Source organism: Garra rufa, chromosome 9 (assembly GCF_049309525.1).
Source record: "Garra rufa chromosome 9, GarRuf1.0, whole genome shotgun sequence".
NCBI classification, from domain to species: domain Eukaryota; kingdom Metazoa; phylum Chordata; class Actinopteri; order Cypriniformes; family Cyprinidae; genus Garra; species Garra rufa.
Genome location: NC_133369.1, coordinates 31,998,441 through 32,015,967, shown reverse-complemented (window position 1 = coordinate 32,015,967; position 17,527 = coordinate 31,998,441). Strand labels below are relative to the sequence as shown.

The window sequence follows — 17,527 nt, the reverse complement described above, 5'->3', positions numbered from 1 at the left end:
CTCCGCATATTCCCAGTGCTCCAGCTTCACTGAAATGGGTGGTGCTATGTTATACAGTGACTGGCTCTCCTTGATGCGAGCCCCTGGCCAAGCCAGTAATGGGACCCAGGAGGCCCGCTCAGGACACTGGAAGGGGCAGCAGCCACGGCGCTTTGTTAGGGATCCCAATTCATTGGTCTCGACGAGACGTCGAAGAGATCGACTGATAGGGAACGTCTCGGTTACGTATTGTAACCCTCGTTCCCTGAAGGAGGGAACGGAGACGTCTCGTCCTGTCGCCGCAGCTCCTGTACCACCGCTGTACGGCCGGGCCCGTCCCGGCTCCTCAGCGAAACCTTGTCTATGCAATGCACCTGCTGTGCATTATATGCTCACGCTGTGATCAGCTGCAGCTGGCTGCAATCATGCATGCCAATGTTCATTGGCTCGTTTGTATACACACGAAGTAGATTGGTCTCTCTAGGCGAGATCCCAATTCGTCGGTCTCGACGAGACGTCTCCGTTCCCTCCTTCAGGGAACGAGGGTTACAATACGTAACCGAGATGTTCCACAAGCTATTTTTGCAATGATTATCAAAGGACAAAATTGCATTGGAACATGTTCCACCTGCCCTTGCTTTATCATTTCATTTAGTATTATTGCTTTAATTAAAAGATATTTACAGAAATGTTTTAATAAATTATACAAGGCATATTTGCTATATGTGAAGGGACTATGAAGAGAACAGAGAAACACCTAAAATGACCTTAACACATAGTTTGAACAAAAAACTTCCTGTTTAAGCCCTACCCACATCTTTTTTTATTTTGAAGCCTGTTTTTACCACTGAATATAAAAAATGCAAAAATTCTTGCAATTCTGACTTTTTTTCTCAGAACTGCATGATATAGACAATTGCTAGTTATAAAGTCAGAATAGCAGGAAATAAATTCACAATTGCGACAAAGAAAGAATCGCACACTCACAAAACTCGCAATTCTGACTTTTTTTCTCTCACAAATGTGAGTTTGTATCTTGCAATTTTGACTTGTTTCTCAGAATTCTGACTTTTTCTCTCAGAATCGGGTGATAAAAACTCACAATTGTGAGTTATAACGTCAGAATAGCAAGAAATAAATTCACAATTTCGAGAAATAAAGAATTGTGACAACTCACAAAACAATTTTGACTTTTTTCCTCACAATTCTGTCTATATTTCTCAGAATTCTGACTTTTTCTCTTAGAACTGGGTAATATAAACTCAATTGCGAGTTATAAAGACAGATTAGCAGAATATAAATTTGCAATTGCAAAAACTAAAATCAGAATTGGGACAACTCGCAATTATGACTTCCTGCAAAGTGTGAGATTGTATCTTGCAATTTTGACTTTTTTACTCAGAATTCTGACCTTTTTTTCTCCGGATTGCATGATATAAACTCAGAAAATTGTCAGAAATAAACTGCGAGTTTATATCTCACAATACTGAGAAATAAACTCTCAATTCTATTTATACCTTGAAATACTGATTTTATAGCTCGCAATTGTGAGTTTATATCTTAAACAATTCTGAAAAAAAAAAGTCAGAATTGTGAGATGTAAACTGGCAAAAGTCAGAATTGTGAGATAAAATGACGCAATTACCATTTTTTATTCAGTGGCGGAAATGGGCTTTCATACAGAATATGTTCCTTTAAGAAAAAAAATAATTAAATGAACAGATTGATTGAAAGATTTTAAATGTAAGGCAAAATACAGACAATGTGCTTACGAATAATATAACAATACATTTTTTTTCATTTTTTTTTTTTTTTTGATGAATAGAAAGGTCAGAAGAACAGCATTTATCTGAAACAGAAATCTTTTGTAAATTTAAAGCATCCTTGCTAAATAAAAGTATTTTATTTTAAAATCTTTGAATCTTTCCATTCATCAAAGAATCGTGAAAAAAAAAATGTTTTCAATATTGAAAATAATAATAATAATAATAATAATAATAATAATAATAATAATAATAATAATAATAATAATAATAATAATAAATGTTTCTAGGACAGCAAATCAGCATATTAGAATGACACTGAAGAAAACTTTCAAAAACTTTCAAAAACTTTTGAGTAGTAGTGTATGCGAGTAAAAAAGCTTACTTTCAGAAGAATTTTCTAACCATTATTTCAAAATGTCAGGCTTAGAGTTAAATATCAATCTTAAAGTAGCTCAAATCTCCATACAACTTTTTCAATTTCAATCTGGGACTTTCCAGTAAATCTAGCGAAACGTTAAAGTTCACTAATGCACACCACTGAAAATCAAATCAACCTTGTCGTGTCTACATTCAGTGTCTCTCCTCATTTATTGTCAATCACTGCAGGCAGTCAGATGAGAAAAGAGTAATTGTCCATAACAACCACCAAAACTAAAACAGAACAAGTTAGCAAAAGTTCATATTTGTATGTCAGAGTCGATTTCAGTATGAGACAGCACACGTCGCCTGTTAATGGATTTGGGGTCTAAAACTCAATTTTCTCCAGTTCACTGGATGCAATTGTAAATGCGAGTGCGCTGTCAGACAAGCGGGCTGATAGCAGACTCAGACCAAGCTCATTATTATGAAATCTCACATTAACGTCAATTATAAAGCATTACGAAGGGAGGCTGTTTAATGCTTAGAAATTAAACTTCTCTATCACGGTAGAAAAAACAGGCTGAGCTAGATAAAATTTGGTTAAGTCTGTGAGGTGGCACGCTTGTGTTTTGGCAAATATGGATTTTCATACTGAATATCACCTTCCATTTTCTGAGTGGCAGGTGTTTCTGCAGTGAAAGCCAATTAGATTGTGCAGCTGCAGCAGTGACATGCCGTTTAGGCAGAGACGGGTCCATGCGCTCCATGTGTTTAACCTTAGAGTGGGGCTGAGAGTGTTTATGAGTGTGCCTAAACTGGTCTGCTGGTGGTAATGATGATCTGCAAAGCATCACTCCTGGTTCAGCTCAGCCACTGATGATCACATCTGCCTCCTGATCAGTTTCAGGTCAATTCTGTTTCCAATATGAAAAAAAAAGGCTCATTTCACACAGCAAGCTGTCACCCTTTTAAACATGGAGTGATTGTTTGTTAGTCTGTATTTCTGTTTTGTTTTCCCAATTAAAGTTCACACAAAAATTAGAATTCTGTCATTAATTACTCACCCTCATGTCGTTCCAAACCGGTAAGACCTTTGTTCATCCTCAGAACACAAATTAAGATATTTTTGATCAAATCTAAAAGCTTTCTGACCCTGCATAGACAGCAACGCAACTGACATGTTCAAGGCCCAGAAAGGTAGTAAGGACATCGTTAAAATAGTCCATGTGACAACAGTGGTTCAACCTTAAATGTCTGAAGCTACAAGAATACTTTCTGTGTGCAAAGAAAACAAACAAACAAAAAAAAAACAGTGTGTTCCTGTTCCTGTTCCATACCTAACCATGTGTTCACGAGAGTATAACGACGCATGTAAAACCTGGATGCGCTACACCTTACAATCAGAGGATTCATAAACAGTCTTCATAAACATGTCTGAAAAATGTATGTAAATATATAATAATAACTTAATGTAGCTTGCTTAGTTTGTGCTTGTCACTCTGTTAAGCACTGTTTGCATTTATTATTCGTATTATATATGTAGGTCGTTCTCAAACATTGCAGATTTTCGGATTTATAGACCGATGAAGTTTTGAATTTAATTCAGTTTTTTCCCATAAAGGTGATGGTTCATTTTAATTTACAAAATTAACAAAAATTAAACTCACAGTTGCAAATTATGAAGTCAGAATTGGGAGATAAAAACTTTTTTCTCGCAAATGCGAGTTTGTATTCCGCAATTCAGATTTTTTTCTTGCAATTCTGAGAACTGTGAGATATGAACTCGCATTTGCAAATTATAAAGTCTAGTTCTTAGGGGGAAAAAAACTGATAAATTCTCAGAATTGCTAATTTAAATCTCACAATTCTAACTTAACTCACAATTGAGTTCATATCTCGCATATCTCATATTCTGACTTTATTTATCAGAATTGCGACTTTATTTCTCAGAATTACAGGTTTAAATCTTACAAAAATCTTTTTTGAAAAAAAAAATGCGATACTGACTTTATAACTCCCATGTGCGAGTTTGTATTATACAATTCAGAGAAAAAACATCACTGATAGTCACATATGACTATTTTAACAATGTCCTTACTACCTTTCTGGGTCTTGAACGTGCCAGTTGTGTTGATGTCTATGCAGGGTCAGAAAACTCTTGGATTTCATCAAAAATATCTTAATTTGTGTTCTGAAGATAAATTAAGTTCTTACGGTTTTGGAATGACATGAGACTAATTAATGAATTTTTTTTTTTTGGGTGAACTAACCCTTTAAAGTAACCTTGCTGATCTTAAAACTCTGGCAAATAAAACATTGTAAAACATCTTTTTTAGTCTTTTTTCACTATTTCTTTCAGTGGAGTCTCTCTTTTTTGGCCTAAGGGACAGATCCAGGCCAGCATTAGAGACAAAGCCCCTTTAAGGAAATTCAGTTCATTTGACGACCATACTCATAACGCCCCCAGGCAGTTCTTTCAAGTCCTGCAAGTACAGTTCTGTCAACTTGAATGGTGACAAAGCAAAATCTGTTCAACTGTTTCTCAAAATCAGATTTAAATAACATACTTCAAATCACAATTGAAATCTGAAAACAATGGTATTATAAATTACACCGCTTCAGCTCAAATTATGCTCAAAACAAAAACCAAAACAAAACAAAATTTTCACTTGATCTAGTTAATGCTCATGTACAGTACATTCTAGAGTAACAAACAGGAGACTGATTTTGAATCTATGAATAATAAGTTTGGATTTTCAACCATTCCACCAAAAAATGGAAAGGATTATACCAAAGGAGGATGTTATTTTCTACTTCCCACTGCCCAAACATATGCCAAAAAACAGCAGTTGTTGGGTTTTACTGGATTTGTGTGTGTTAACCATGTTGATGATCAGGACAATGTGAAAATAACGGTTGTGTTCTAGATCTCTAAAACCTCCTGTGCCTTTCCAACTTTAGAATGTTTGAAGTGTCACCATTTGTTAGTATTTATTAGGTCAGTGGAAACCAGCCTTTACAGCCTTAATATCCCTAAGGTGATGATACACAGGGCAACTTTTTGAGCATTGCCAATGGACAATGTTGCTGTCAACAGGCAACCAAGTGCAACCTCAATGGGAAAGTACCCAAGCCACATCGCTCAGCAACACTGTCCAGCAACATTGCTCAAAAAGTTGCCTCGTGTATCAGCACCTTTAGAGCTATTTTATACCAAACTTTGGCTACTAAACTGGCACTGAACTATAGGAATATAACACAGAAGTCACAGCAGACAGACTGAATGAGAATGCAAATTCACTCCCTGACAGCAGGTGGTGCAAATGTAACAGCAGAAATATACAATTTCTTGGTTACCGCTGTAAACAAAGCATCTGCGCTTATAAACACTACTTTAATATGCATGATATGGAGGTAAGGAAACATTTCTGAAGACAGTCGGTTCCTCTCAGAGATACACAGTGATGGAAATAATGGCGTTACTAACGGCATTACTTTTTTCAGTAACGAGTAATCCAACAAGTAACTGTTTACAGTTACAACGCCATTACTGACCATAAAATGCAGTGTTACTATTAAAAGAATTGGTTCACTTTCAGAACAAAAATATACAGATAATGTACCTCACCCGTCATCCAAGATGTTCGTGTCTTTCTTTCTTCAGTCGTATAGAAAAACATTTCAGGATTTCTCTCTATACAATAGATATGTATGCTGCCCCAAGTTTGAACTTCCAAAATGCAGTTTAAATGCATCAAAGGGCTCTAAACCATCCCAGCCGAGGAAGAAGTACAAAAAAAAGTAAAACAGCATTGTAGGACGATTTTGAAGTTGAAGATGAAAATGAGATGAGAGTTTTTCAACATACCATAACTGTATTGACCCGGATTACACAGACTACTCATGTGCATCACAGAGACGAGACAAGACGAGCATTTAAGGTTAAAAAGTATACAAATTGTTGAAAATAAGCAATAGTTTTGCTAGAAAAGACCCTTCTTTCTCGGTTGGGATCGTTTAGAGCCCTTTGAAGCTGCGTTTAAAATGCATTTTGGAATTTCATTTTGGCAGCACCATCCATATCCATTATATGGAGAGAAATCCTAAAATGTTTTCCTCAAAAAACATAATTTCTTTATGACTGAAGAAAGAAAGACATAAACATCTTGAATGACAAGGGGGTGAGTACATTATCTGTACATTTTTGTTCTGGAAGTGAACTAATTCTTTAAGGTAAATTCTGAGGTAAATTCTGGCTTATTCCTCTCAGCACATCTTCTTCCAGAAACGAAAAGTAGCTGAGATAAACTTGATGAACGTTCATGTTTGTTTACGGAGGTGATGTGGGCGTTTTAGTTAGTGTACAATATTTTATTAATTTACAATATTTAATACTGGGGGCATCCAAGTTATTTGACATATTTTAAATACTATTTTTTTAATAGTAACACAATAGTTACTTTCCCTGGTAATTAGTTACTTTTATAATGATGTAACTCAGTTACTATTTATGAGAAGTAACTAGTAACTATAACTAATTACTTTTTTTTAAAGTAACATGCCCAACACTGGAGATACACTCATATAAACCCCCACATATCTGTCTTTCTATATTTCGAGCATCGCAAACTGTAGCTGTTTCCATCATACTGTTTTATGCGCATTTTAAAATGTCACATGAGAAACGAGTAATGGAAACGCCACATTTCAAAAAAAGAAAAAAAATCCCTTAATTTGTTTTTATGCTCACTTAACTAACCTGCCTAACCAGAAGACCAATCTTTTTGCACAGCATCTGAAATGCCATTAGCCGCTTTTCCACTGTCGGGCCAGTGCGAGCCGGTACTAAGAGCGTGATGGGCGGGGCCAAAAGCTGCGTTTCCACTATCGAGCCAGTAGCCTCGCTGCGCAAACCTAAAGCCCGCCCTTTACACACCTCCTTGGATCAAACGTCACAAAACCCCTCCCCTTTCAGCGGGGAGATTGAAAGTAAGTCAGGTACACCACCATAGTGTGATCATCGAACGAGCAAAATGGAGAGAGCTGAAGCGGCTGTTTGTTTGCTCCTTTTGGTGTTTTCTTGGTGGAAGATAAGGCAGCGAAACCAAGATGCGAAGACGGAGGCATCACGCGTTTACGCCGAAAGCTTATGTTAGCTTATGGTCATTCTGAAATGCTTGAGCAAACTCTGTTGTCAAAAGTATTTCTGTATTTTTGCCTCCAAGAACTGTCTTACATGACTGTAATAACCATATATAGTGTGTTTCGTCTGCTCACTCTGAGGCGCAAGTAATTTATTACATTTACAAATTATTTTATTTAATATCTTTTCCCACTTTTCTTAGTGATATTTAGTGCCAGTTTATCAGTAAGTGATGATTTTATTCTCTTTTTTTCATCATGTTTTTTTTCCCACTAAAAATTTTAATGAACCAAATAGAGAAAAAAAATAAATAAATGATTGACTCTTACTGATACTGTAGAAACAACTAAGCTAGTGTGATAAAAGACCATCAATAATGTGATTACACATTACCACATATATATTCATATTACTTAATGACTTGCGCTGTTTATGATCAAGTTTTGCCAGTGTAGCAATGTTTCACTCAGTTCAAAACTGCTTGTCTCAGCACTTCCTTCAAATGTATTTTACACAGTTCTCACCTTGATTGTAAATGCACACAAGAGCATGAAAGTACAGAACAGTACCAAATAACATCCATAAGATGAGCCACTGAAATATCTGAAGTGTAACGACATCCACATGACGTCCTCTCACGACCTTGCAAAATTACAACCGTTGAGTACTGGTTTTAGAAAGTGTGGAGTAAGTCATGGTTGAGAGGAACGGGCTGTTTTTAATAGAGGGCCGATGATAGTCCTAGACCCTCTGCTCACTTCATCAGCAACTCTTCCAAGTCGGGGGTTTTATTTAAAAGCTGTCATAACAATTTAAGCCAACTGTGTGTTACTTGGGGTCAGTGGTATTGAGGACAGCGTCTGCCGTGCAAAAAGGGTTTACATTGTGAAAATCAGATTCAGCTGTGGCCAGATAAAGTCTCAGCTTTAGCCACAAAACCCCGAAATCTGAGCTCATTAGCAACTACAAAATGAAGCCGTGCCAACTCAATGCTGTAGCATCGATCTGTAAAGCAGATTACATTCGTTTGTGCAGTAAACGCTCACTTAAATGCAAATAGAGATAAATTAATGTAGCATGTCTTAGTTTGTGCTTGTTGCTCTGTTAAGCACTGTTTGTAATATTTTTCATATTACATATGTGGGTCATTCTCAAACAATGGAGATTTTCTAATTTAAAGATTGCTGAAGTTTTAAATTTAATTCCGTTTTCTCCCATTAATGTGATGGTTAATGTTTATGAATGCTAATTTGGTATTTGTTCTATTGCATTATCTAGTTTTAAAGAGTGTTTTCATTAAAAACATAAATAAATAAGATTTCGAAGATTCTAAGTGTCAGTATCTAAAAACAAATTAAGTAATCAAAAATAACTCATTAAATTACAACATTAAGTCCTTTTTGTATTGAACATCTTTCAAATGAACATTTAGCAATGTAACAGTAATGGCACCTTTAAATGAACCAATTTTTCAAAAATGTATTTTTACATTAAAATATAAAATTACAAGTAACATGTGAAATAAAAAAAATTAATTAAATTAATAAAGGCATTTCTTCGGGTCCAGAAAGTTAAAAGGCCTTTATTTACATTCTGGCCATCTCAATACACATAAAAATTAAAACTCTGCACACTAATGCATTTCGGCCTTCAGCCTTCCTCAGAGTGTTTCAGGTACCATACCAGGCCTTTTAACTTTTTTAGCCAGAAGAAATGCCTTGGATTTCTCTTTTTTGCATTAGTTGCTTTAAACCCAACCAAAGAGCACTTTCTGGGATCACTTCACAAAGTCCTCAATCAGCAAGTAGCGCTTCAAGATGTCTCCTTTGATAGATTAAATTAATACTTCATGTAAATAATAAAATGTCTTACTGTAATTAATACAATTAATTAAGAATTTGATTGTAACTCAGTTAATTTAGTTAAATTACAAATTGCTGAAAAATTTGCAAAAATTTTACTCACAATTGCGAATTATAAAGTCAGAATTGTGAGATATAAATTGTGATTTATAAAGTCAGAATACCAGAATCTAAACTTGCTTTTTTTCAACTTTGTTTCTTGTAATTCTGACTTTTTTCTCAGAATTGTGAGATATAAACTCACATTTGCGAGAAATAAAGTCAGAATTTCAAAATAAAAACTTGCAGTTCTAACTTTTTTCTTGCAATTCTGATTTTTTTCTCAGAATTGTGAGATATAAACTCGCAATTGCGATTTATAAAGTCAAAATAGTGGGATATAAACTCAATTGCAAGATAAAAACTCGCAATTCTGACTTTTTCTTGTAATTCAGACTTTTTTCTCAAAATGTGAAATAAAAACTCACAATTCAGACTTTTTTTCTTCTTGCAATTCTGACTTTTTCTCAGAGCTGTGAAAAACTTGCAATTGCGAGTTATAAAGTCGGAATAGCGGAATTTAAATTTGCAATTGCAATTTTTTTCTTGTAATTCTTACTTTTTTCTCAGAATTGTGAGATATAAACTTGCAATTGCGAGTTATAAAGTCGCAATAGCGGAATTTAAACTCGCATTTAAATTTTTTTTCTTGCAATTCTTACTTTTTTCTCAGAATTGTGAGATATAAACTCGCAGTTAAGAGTTATGAAGTCAAAATAGCTGCATACAAACACAATTGCGAGAAATAAAGTCAGAATTGCGAGATAAAACTTTTTTCTTGCAATTTTGACTTTTTTCTCAGAATTGTGAGATATAAACTTGCAATTGCAATTTATAAAGTAAGAATAGCAGGATATAGACTCGCAATTGCGAGAAATAAAGTCACAATCGCAAGATAAAAACAATTCTGACTTTTTTTCTTGTAATTCTGACTTTTTTCTCAGAATTGTGAGATAAAAACTTGCAATTCTGACTTTTGTTTTTGCAAATGGAAGTTTGATAGTTATAAAGTTTAATTCTGAGGGGAAAGATGGAAAGTTCTCACAATTGCAAATTTACATCTCACAATTCTGACTTAACTCACATTTGGGTGTTATACAGTCAGAATTGCGAAAACAAAGTCACAATTGTGATTTAAACCTGCATTAAAACGTTTTTTTTTCTCTCGCAATTGCAAGTTAGCATGCAATTCTGAGAAAAAGTCAAGAGACATGTTTGTCATCCTAATTTGAGAATGACCAATTTACACCTGTTTAAAAGTATAAAAGTTATCTTCAGAAAACTATTGAACGGGCAATAGAAAAGACAGGTGAAATTCTTTAATGAAAGTGTCTAAATCCTGCTTATTCTCCAGCATTTAGATGAGACAGGCAGAGATTTATTTATTAATTCAGAATCCGGAGCGAAGACAGTGCTGAAGTAATCTGTATTACTCATAGACTCTAATCTTGACGAGTCTGCCAAGAGGGATTATGCTACAAACACATCATAAGTGATGTCAGGAGAATACTCGCTCATAAACACACACGCCACTGCATCAAAGGCTGCGGACGGCTTGTCACACACTCAAAGGTAGAACACACTTGGCAGGAAAAGGGAATTATAACCAGACAAGCAACACACAGAGCCTTGGAATACATCATACAGCCTCTCAAAACTACTGGAGGGCGGAAGAGTGATAGAGAGCTCTTCACCAGCACGGATGTGAAGAAAGAATACAGAAAATGAACAGGACAGGGCTATCATAAGCCATTTTCATACTGTCAGAACTCTGTAGTGCATGCCCTGGGTGAAATAATAATTGAAATTCCCTGGTGTATATTTTACATGCTTGACAGCATCACTTCCTGTTTGTTACTGACCCACAAAGGAGGCTCAGAACTTTTAACTGTTTTTGAGTGTTGCGTTAAAAACTGGCATATATTGATATGCAAATACATCATTTGTTTTTTAGTTTTTATTTGATTATAATGAATTTTGCGCCAATTAAAGTGATAGTTCACCCAAAAATGCTAATTATCCTATGATTTACTCACCCTAAAAACATCCTAGGTGTATATGATTTTCTGTTTTCAGACAAATACAAAAATTGTCCTGCTCTTGCAAGATTAATAATGACTGTGGAGAACTTGAAGCCCAAAAAAGTTTTAAATATGGATATTTTTCTTATACAAACATATCAATTACTTTCAGAAGGCCTTTATTAACCCCGTGTGGAGTACTTTTTATGATGGATGGATGCACTTTTATGGACTTTAAAATCTCGACACCCATTCACTGCCATTATAAAGCTTGGAAGAGCCAGGACATATTTTAATATAACTCAGATTGATTTTTTCTGAAAGAAGAAAGTCATATAAACCTAGGATGGCTTGAGATTGAGTAAATCATGAGGTAATTTGCATTTTTGGGTGAACTATACCTTTAAGTTGACATAACACTGTATTTTAATGCATATGATCTTTTTTCCCAAAAAGATGTGTGAGATCAAACAATAATTGGCAGATCCTCTGTTAAACAAAGTGTAGAGAATGTAAAATACAGAGATGATATCTAAAGGTCACCTATTATAAAACTTAGTTATTATAGTGTGTTTAAACATTGTGAATCTACTGTAAATTGAAAAATTCTCTTGTGTCCAAACCTGTGCATAAGCAGGTGCGAATGAGGCAAAACATGTCTAAAATATACTGAAAAACCTCAGCGATATTAGGTTCTGACAGTCAAGGAACTCTAAAGAAAATGAGGTAATTTTATAAAGGAAAATGTGTGTATTCAGCTGTGCATAAATGGTCATAACATAAATTAACATAAACTTTGGTTACTAGAATTCAATTCCAAAGTCCAAAGCTTAAATCATGACTTTCCTGACAAGAAAACGAAAACCTCAACCATGAGACGAAATGCAAATGACTGTATAGTTTCTGTAATCATAGTCATAGCTGGATCATAAACGGAAGAAAGACTGACCTTATGGAAACTGCCATAGAAAATCTTCTTGATTTCACTTCCTTCGAAAGTCACTGTTTGAAATTCTCCCTTGTAGTCGTAATTGAAAAAGGTTAATGTTTTCCCTCCATCTGAGGACAGACAAAAAAAAAAATGACTCAAGGGTTTTAGATCTTTGAAGTCAGTGGTTCTCAACTGGTTTTGGTTCAGGACTAAGATTTTACTTTAGACATCAAGTGTAGACTGAATTAAACATGTACTGCTTATATCCAGCAATATGCAAAATTAACGTCACAGGCTGAATTTGGTTATAGCTACATTTCAGTGGTCTCATGCTCTTGCCAGCCAATGTTTCACTGCAGAAAATCATTCACCTTGTGTAATTTTGTACATGGTATTAGAGAATAAATTAGCATCTGGATACTTTTTACCAAATAACCACATAGTTATTTGCTAGTTTAACTTTTCATGAATATATGGCAACCCATTTTTGGGTCACAACCCACCAGTTGAGAACCATTGTTTGATAAAGATATAATTGATCAAAGGGGGAAAATTATGTTGTACATTATAGTAGAAAATATATACAATTTAAATAATTATTAAATATGATTTTTTTAAATTAAGGATGACACATTTTATGTTGGGGTTGTACAGGGGCATATAGGAAATCAAAAAGTGTAATACTCACTATCCAGGATAATGCCCACAAGTGGCTCATTGTTTTTGTCAAGGATTTCCCACAATGCAAAAGGTTCCTGAGGAGTTTCAGGCAGTATGCGGAACAGCATAGATATTGTGTAGTCAGAGGGAAGTCCTTCGGGATGTAGATACCTGTCAAGCATAAATCATATGCAAACTCTTTCACACCACTTTTTAAATTTTGAACTGAAACAATCTGTCATTTTTAGAGGGTTTTTGCTATTCTTATTTATTTATTTTTAATATCATTGTCACAAAACGTCGGAATGGAATCGTGAAATCCAGTCATAAAAGTGGAATTTACTGTATAATGCGGAATGACAGAAATTGTGGATGAGTAAATTAAAAGTAGGTCAGTATATTTAAATCAAAACGCAATATGTACCAGTGTCTGTATATATTAAGTCGCAAAAACACTATTTAAATATGATTCCTACATGTTCTGCATGTCTCTGTGTGAATGAATGACACAGACATGTGGTTTAGTGAAGCTCATGGTATTTTCAGCCTCTGCCTCCTCAATATATGAGTACATAAACACATAAACATAAGCTCTTGAATTGCTCTGAGAGTCACTTCATGAGCATTTTACCGTTTCTTTTGAGAAAAACTATCGTCATATCATATACAAACAGAAATGTAACGGTCTTCACAGCAACCCATCAAAATAAAAGTTCAGTTTAACTTCAAGAAAACGTGATTTCTGAAAAAATAAATAAGTAAAATAATAATTAAAATAAATAAATAAATAAATAAATAAAGATGCTTTTGATTATCGTAATTAAATGAAACCAATAAATTAGAATCCAAAACATTAATGGAAAACAAAATTTGGTAAAAAATAAAACTGAATTTGAGGGAAAAAAAGATCAAATGTATTTCATAGGGCCTTAAAATGTAATTGTAATTGAACTTTTAATAAATTGCTGTCAAATTGTGTAAGTTTCACAATTTCAATTAATTATACATGCTTTTTATTTATTTTTATTTTTATTATTTAACCAAAAAAACATTCTAAAAAAATAAAATTAAAAACAAAATCCAAAAAAATTAAAACAGAAACAACTGAATTTGGAAAAAATAAAATGGAATTTGGGAAAAAATGAAATGTTTTTTAAGGGCCCTAAATGTGTTTCCTTGTTTTAGACAAATAGTGTTTAGCCACATTGTACTAATTTGTTCCCTAGTTTTAGTTCAATCATAGAAAGAAAGTGGCCACAATTTATCTACAAAGGAACAAACATGGCAACAAATGAATACATCTATTTCTTTTTCTTTCTTTCTTCCTTTCTGAAATATTTATCCAGATATCAGAAGTTTATTTGTTAATTCTAAACTTGTGAATAGTTTTGATACAAAAAAATAAAATAAAAATAAAAATACAAAAAGCTGTAAGATCTAAGGCTGCATTTACACTACAAGTCTTAATGCAGAAATCCGATCTTTTGACCATATCTGATTTTGTGGCCCGACTGTTTACATTCACTTTAGACAGGACTGGCATCTGATATCTGCGTTTACTTAAATTCCAGGCCAAAATGATTCTCAGTGAATATGTACATAGACCCTTGGGTTTTAAATGGCTATGCTGTTAAAATTATTTATATAATTCACATTATTATTTCCCAGCATGGACAACAGCTGTCATGGATGTTTTACAGCACAAATTCTGAATTATCAAATAAAGACTGAAAATAATGGTAATATTTGTTATTTTACCTACAGCTCATTATAGGTACAATTCTTTAGTGAAATAAAGTAGCGCCAAGATGATATTTATTTAAATTAATTCGAATGAATTAAGGTGTGAGCAAGTGTGAAGTTTGCAAACAAGTGAAGCTTGCTGATTTAATTATAAAAACTGTTATCACCTCATTGCTGAGAAATATAGGCTAATGTAGCTTTTAGTAGCGAAGCTGTTCTGTTTATAAAATTCACAGGGCAGAAGTTGAAAACCAGCTCCTGAATGTTCAATTTCTTACCTATATAAAGTTTCCATCTCAAAAAATGTAAGCACATATACAGCACACCACCATTAAAACACTATCTTATCTCTATTGCCAAACGTGTTACTCTCGCATTGAGAGTTCTGAGGGGAATCGGATATGTGTATTTAGACGTAGGTCAGATTAGTGAATATTGATTTAGTCTTTTGACTAAAATGCCATTTCGTTTTAGTCATATTTTAGTCATCTAAATTGTTTTAGTTTAGTCTAGTTTTAGTCAACTAAATATCATACGATTTTAGTTGAATAAGTCGACAGTAGATTTAGTCGGCGAAAATCGAATGGGTTTATTTACAGTGTAATGCATTTATTAAGCATTTCTCTAAAATGTCCATACTCATTATATGGGTTTGATATTTAGGTTTTATCATAATAGACATATTTAACTGCTGTCACATGCAACATGCCTTTATATTAAAATCAAATGAACCACATGGTCAACATGGTCTTCTTTCTATTGAAATACAAATAGGCGGCTGCGTATATGAAAAAAAAAACACCTAACCCTAAAAAAATTCTAACAAAAGGTTTCTCAGCTGTTTTTTGTAGTATTAGGTGTCCTTAATAACATACTAAAAGTTTACCAAAGTTTGACCACTAGAAAGGTGTCATTTTCAAGATGGCGTCCAAGATGGGCAGAAAACCCTTAAAATATCCTAACTCCTTCATTATTTGACCTAGCCAAGTTATCTTGGTGTCTAACCCAATGTTTTCTGGGTCTATGAATCCATTGGACTTGTCTAAATTGCACTGACATGATTACATGCTTATGTAACACATGATGGTGTGAGATTACTGTAAGGTTTTATCTTTGTTTGGGTGAACCAGAGATGTAAACGATTTAGCCTATGTCATGTAACTCCTACTCAGTATGTGTTTTTGGACACATACAGCTTTTTTTTTTTTTTTCTAAAACACAGACTTGACATTCAATGTAAAAGTTATTGCACCCAAAAGTTCCTTAAATCGGAGTTGTATAACTTTGATCATAAACAACTCTGAATTAGCCCGAACAGAGGGCTGTGTGTGAACCCTCTAAATGGTCACTTATTTCAAATTGTTTTAATATATAATTGTACTTGTAATCACTTACAGGTGCATCTCAATAAATTAGAATGTTGTGGAAAAGTTCATTTATTTCAGTAATTCAACTTAAATTGTGAAACTTGTGTATTAAATAAATTCATTGCACACAGACTGAAGTAGTTTAAGTCTTTGGTTCTTTTAATTGGGATGATTTGGCTCACATTTAACAAAAAACCACCAATTCACTATCTCAACAAATTAGAATACTTCATAAGACCAATAAAAAAAAACCTTTTTAGTGAATTGTTGTCCTTCTGGAAAGTATGTCCATTTACTGTATATGTACTCAATACTTCTTTTGCTTTAATTACTGCCTCAATTCAGCGTGGCATGGAGGTAACCAGTCTGTGGCACTGTTGAGGTGGTATGGAAGCCCAGGTTTCTTTGACAGTGGCCTTCAGCTGAGCTGATTTTTTGGTCTCTTGTTTCTCATTTTCCTCTTGACAATACCCCATAGATTCTCTATGGGGTTCAGGACTAGTGAGTTTGCTGGCCAGTCAAGCACACCAACACCATGGTCATTTAACCAACTTTTGGTGCTTTTGACAGTGCCAAATCCTGCAAATCAGCATCTTTAAAAAGCTGGTCAGCAGAAGGAAGCATAAAGTGCTCTAAAATTTCTTGGTAAACGGGTGCAGTGAATTGGTTTTCAAAAAAACACAGTGGACCAACACCAGCAGATGACAATGCACCCCAAATCATCACAGACTTTGGAAACTTAACACTGGACTTCAAGCAACTTGGCTATGAGCTTCTCCACCCTTCCTCCGGACTCCAGGACCTTGCTCTCATCCGGAAAGAAGACTTTGGACCACTGGGCATTAGTCCATTTCTTCTTCTCCTTAGCCCAGGTAAGACGTCTCTGACGTTGTCCATGGTTCAGGAGTGGCTTAACAAGAGGAATATGACAACTGTAGCCAAATTCCTGACACATCTGTGTGTGTGGTGGCTCTTGATGCCTCGACGCAAGTCCAGTCTATTCCTTGTGAAGTTCACCCAAATTCTTGAATCGATTTTGCTTCACATGCCTCTCAAGGCTGCGGCTCTCTCGGTTGGTTGTGCATCTTTTTCTTCCACACGTTTTCCTTCCACTCAACTTTCTGTTAACATGCTTGGATACAGCACTCTGTGAACAGCCAGCTTCTTTGGCAATGAATGTTTGTGGCTTACCCTCCTTGTGAAGGGTGTCAAGGATTGTCTTCTGGACAACTGTCAGATCAGCAGTCTTCCCCATGATTGTGTAGCTTAGTGAACCAAACTGAGAGACCATTTTGAAGACTCAGAAAACCTTTACAGGTGTTTTGAGTTGATTAGCTGATTGGCATGTCACCATATTCTAATTTGTTGAGATAGTGAATTGGTGGGTTTTTGTTAAATGTGAGCCAAATCATCACAATTAAAAGAACCAAAGACTTAAACTACTTCAGTCTGTGAGCAATGAATTTATTTAAAGGGGTAATCGGATGCAAAACTAACTTTTACATGTTGTTTGAACATTAATGTGTGTTGGCAGTTTGTGTACACAACCACCCTACAATGATAAAAATCCACCCAGTGGTATTTTTTTAATCTTTAAAAGTAATATCCCCTTTTTAAAATCAGGTCATTCTCAGCTTCTTGTCGTTGTGACGCAAC

At 34.7% G+C, this 17,527-nt stretch overlaps 1 protein-coding gene across 1 annotated transcript in view; it reads right to left on the bottom strand.

The window, feature by feature from the left end:
- Window positions 1-17,527, bottom strand: part of col14a1a (collagen, type XIV, alpha 1a) — a 207,893-nt gene that overhangs the window by 44,955 nt on the left and 145,411 nt on the right. The window contains exons 37-38 of the mRNA XM_073847829.1: window positions 12,790-12,932; window positions 12,120-12,229 (exon numbers count right to left, since the gene is read on the bottom strand). Of these exons, the coding sequence (XP_073703930.1) occupies window positions 12,120-12,229; window positions 12,790-12,932 (253 nt within the window). The remainder of the gene's footprint in view (window positions 1-12,119; window positions 12,230-12,789; window positions 12,933-17,527) is intronic.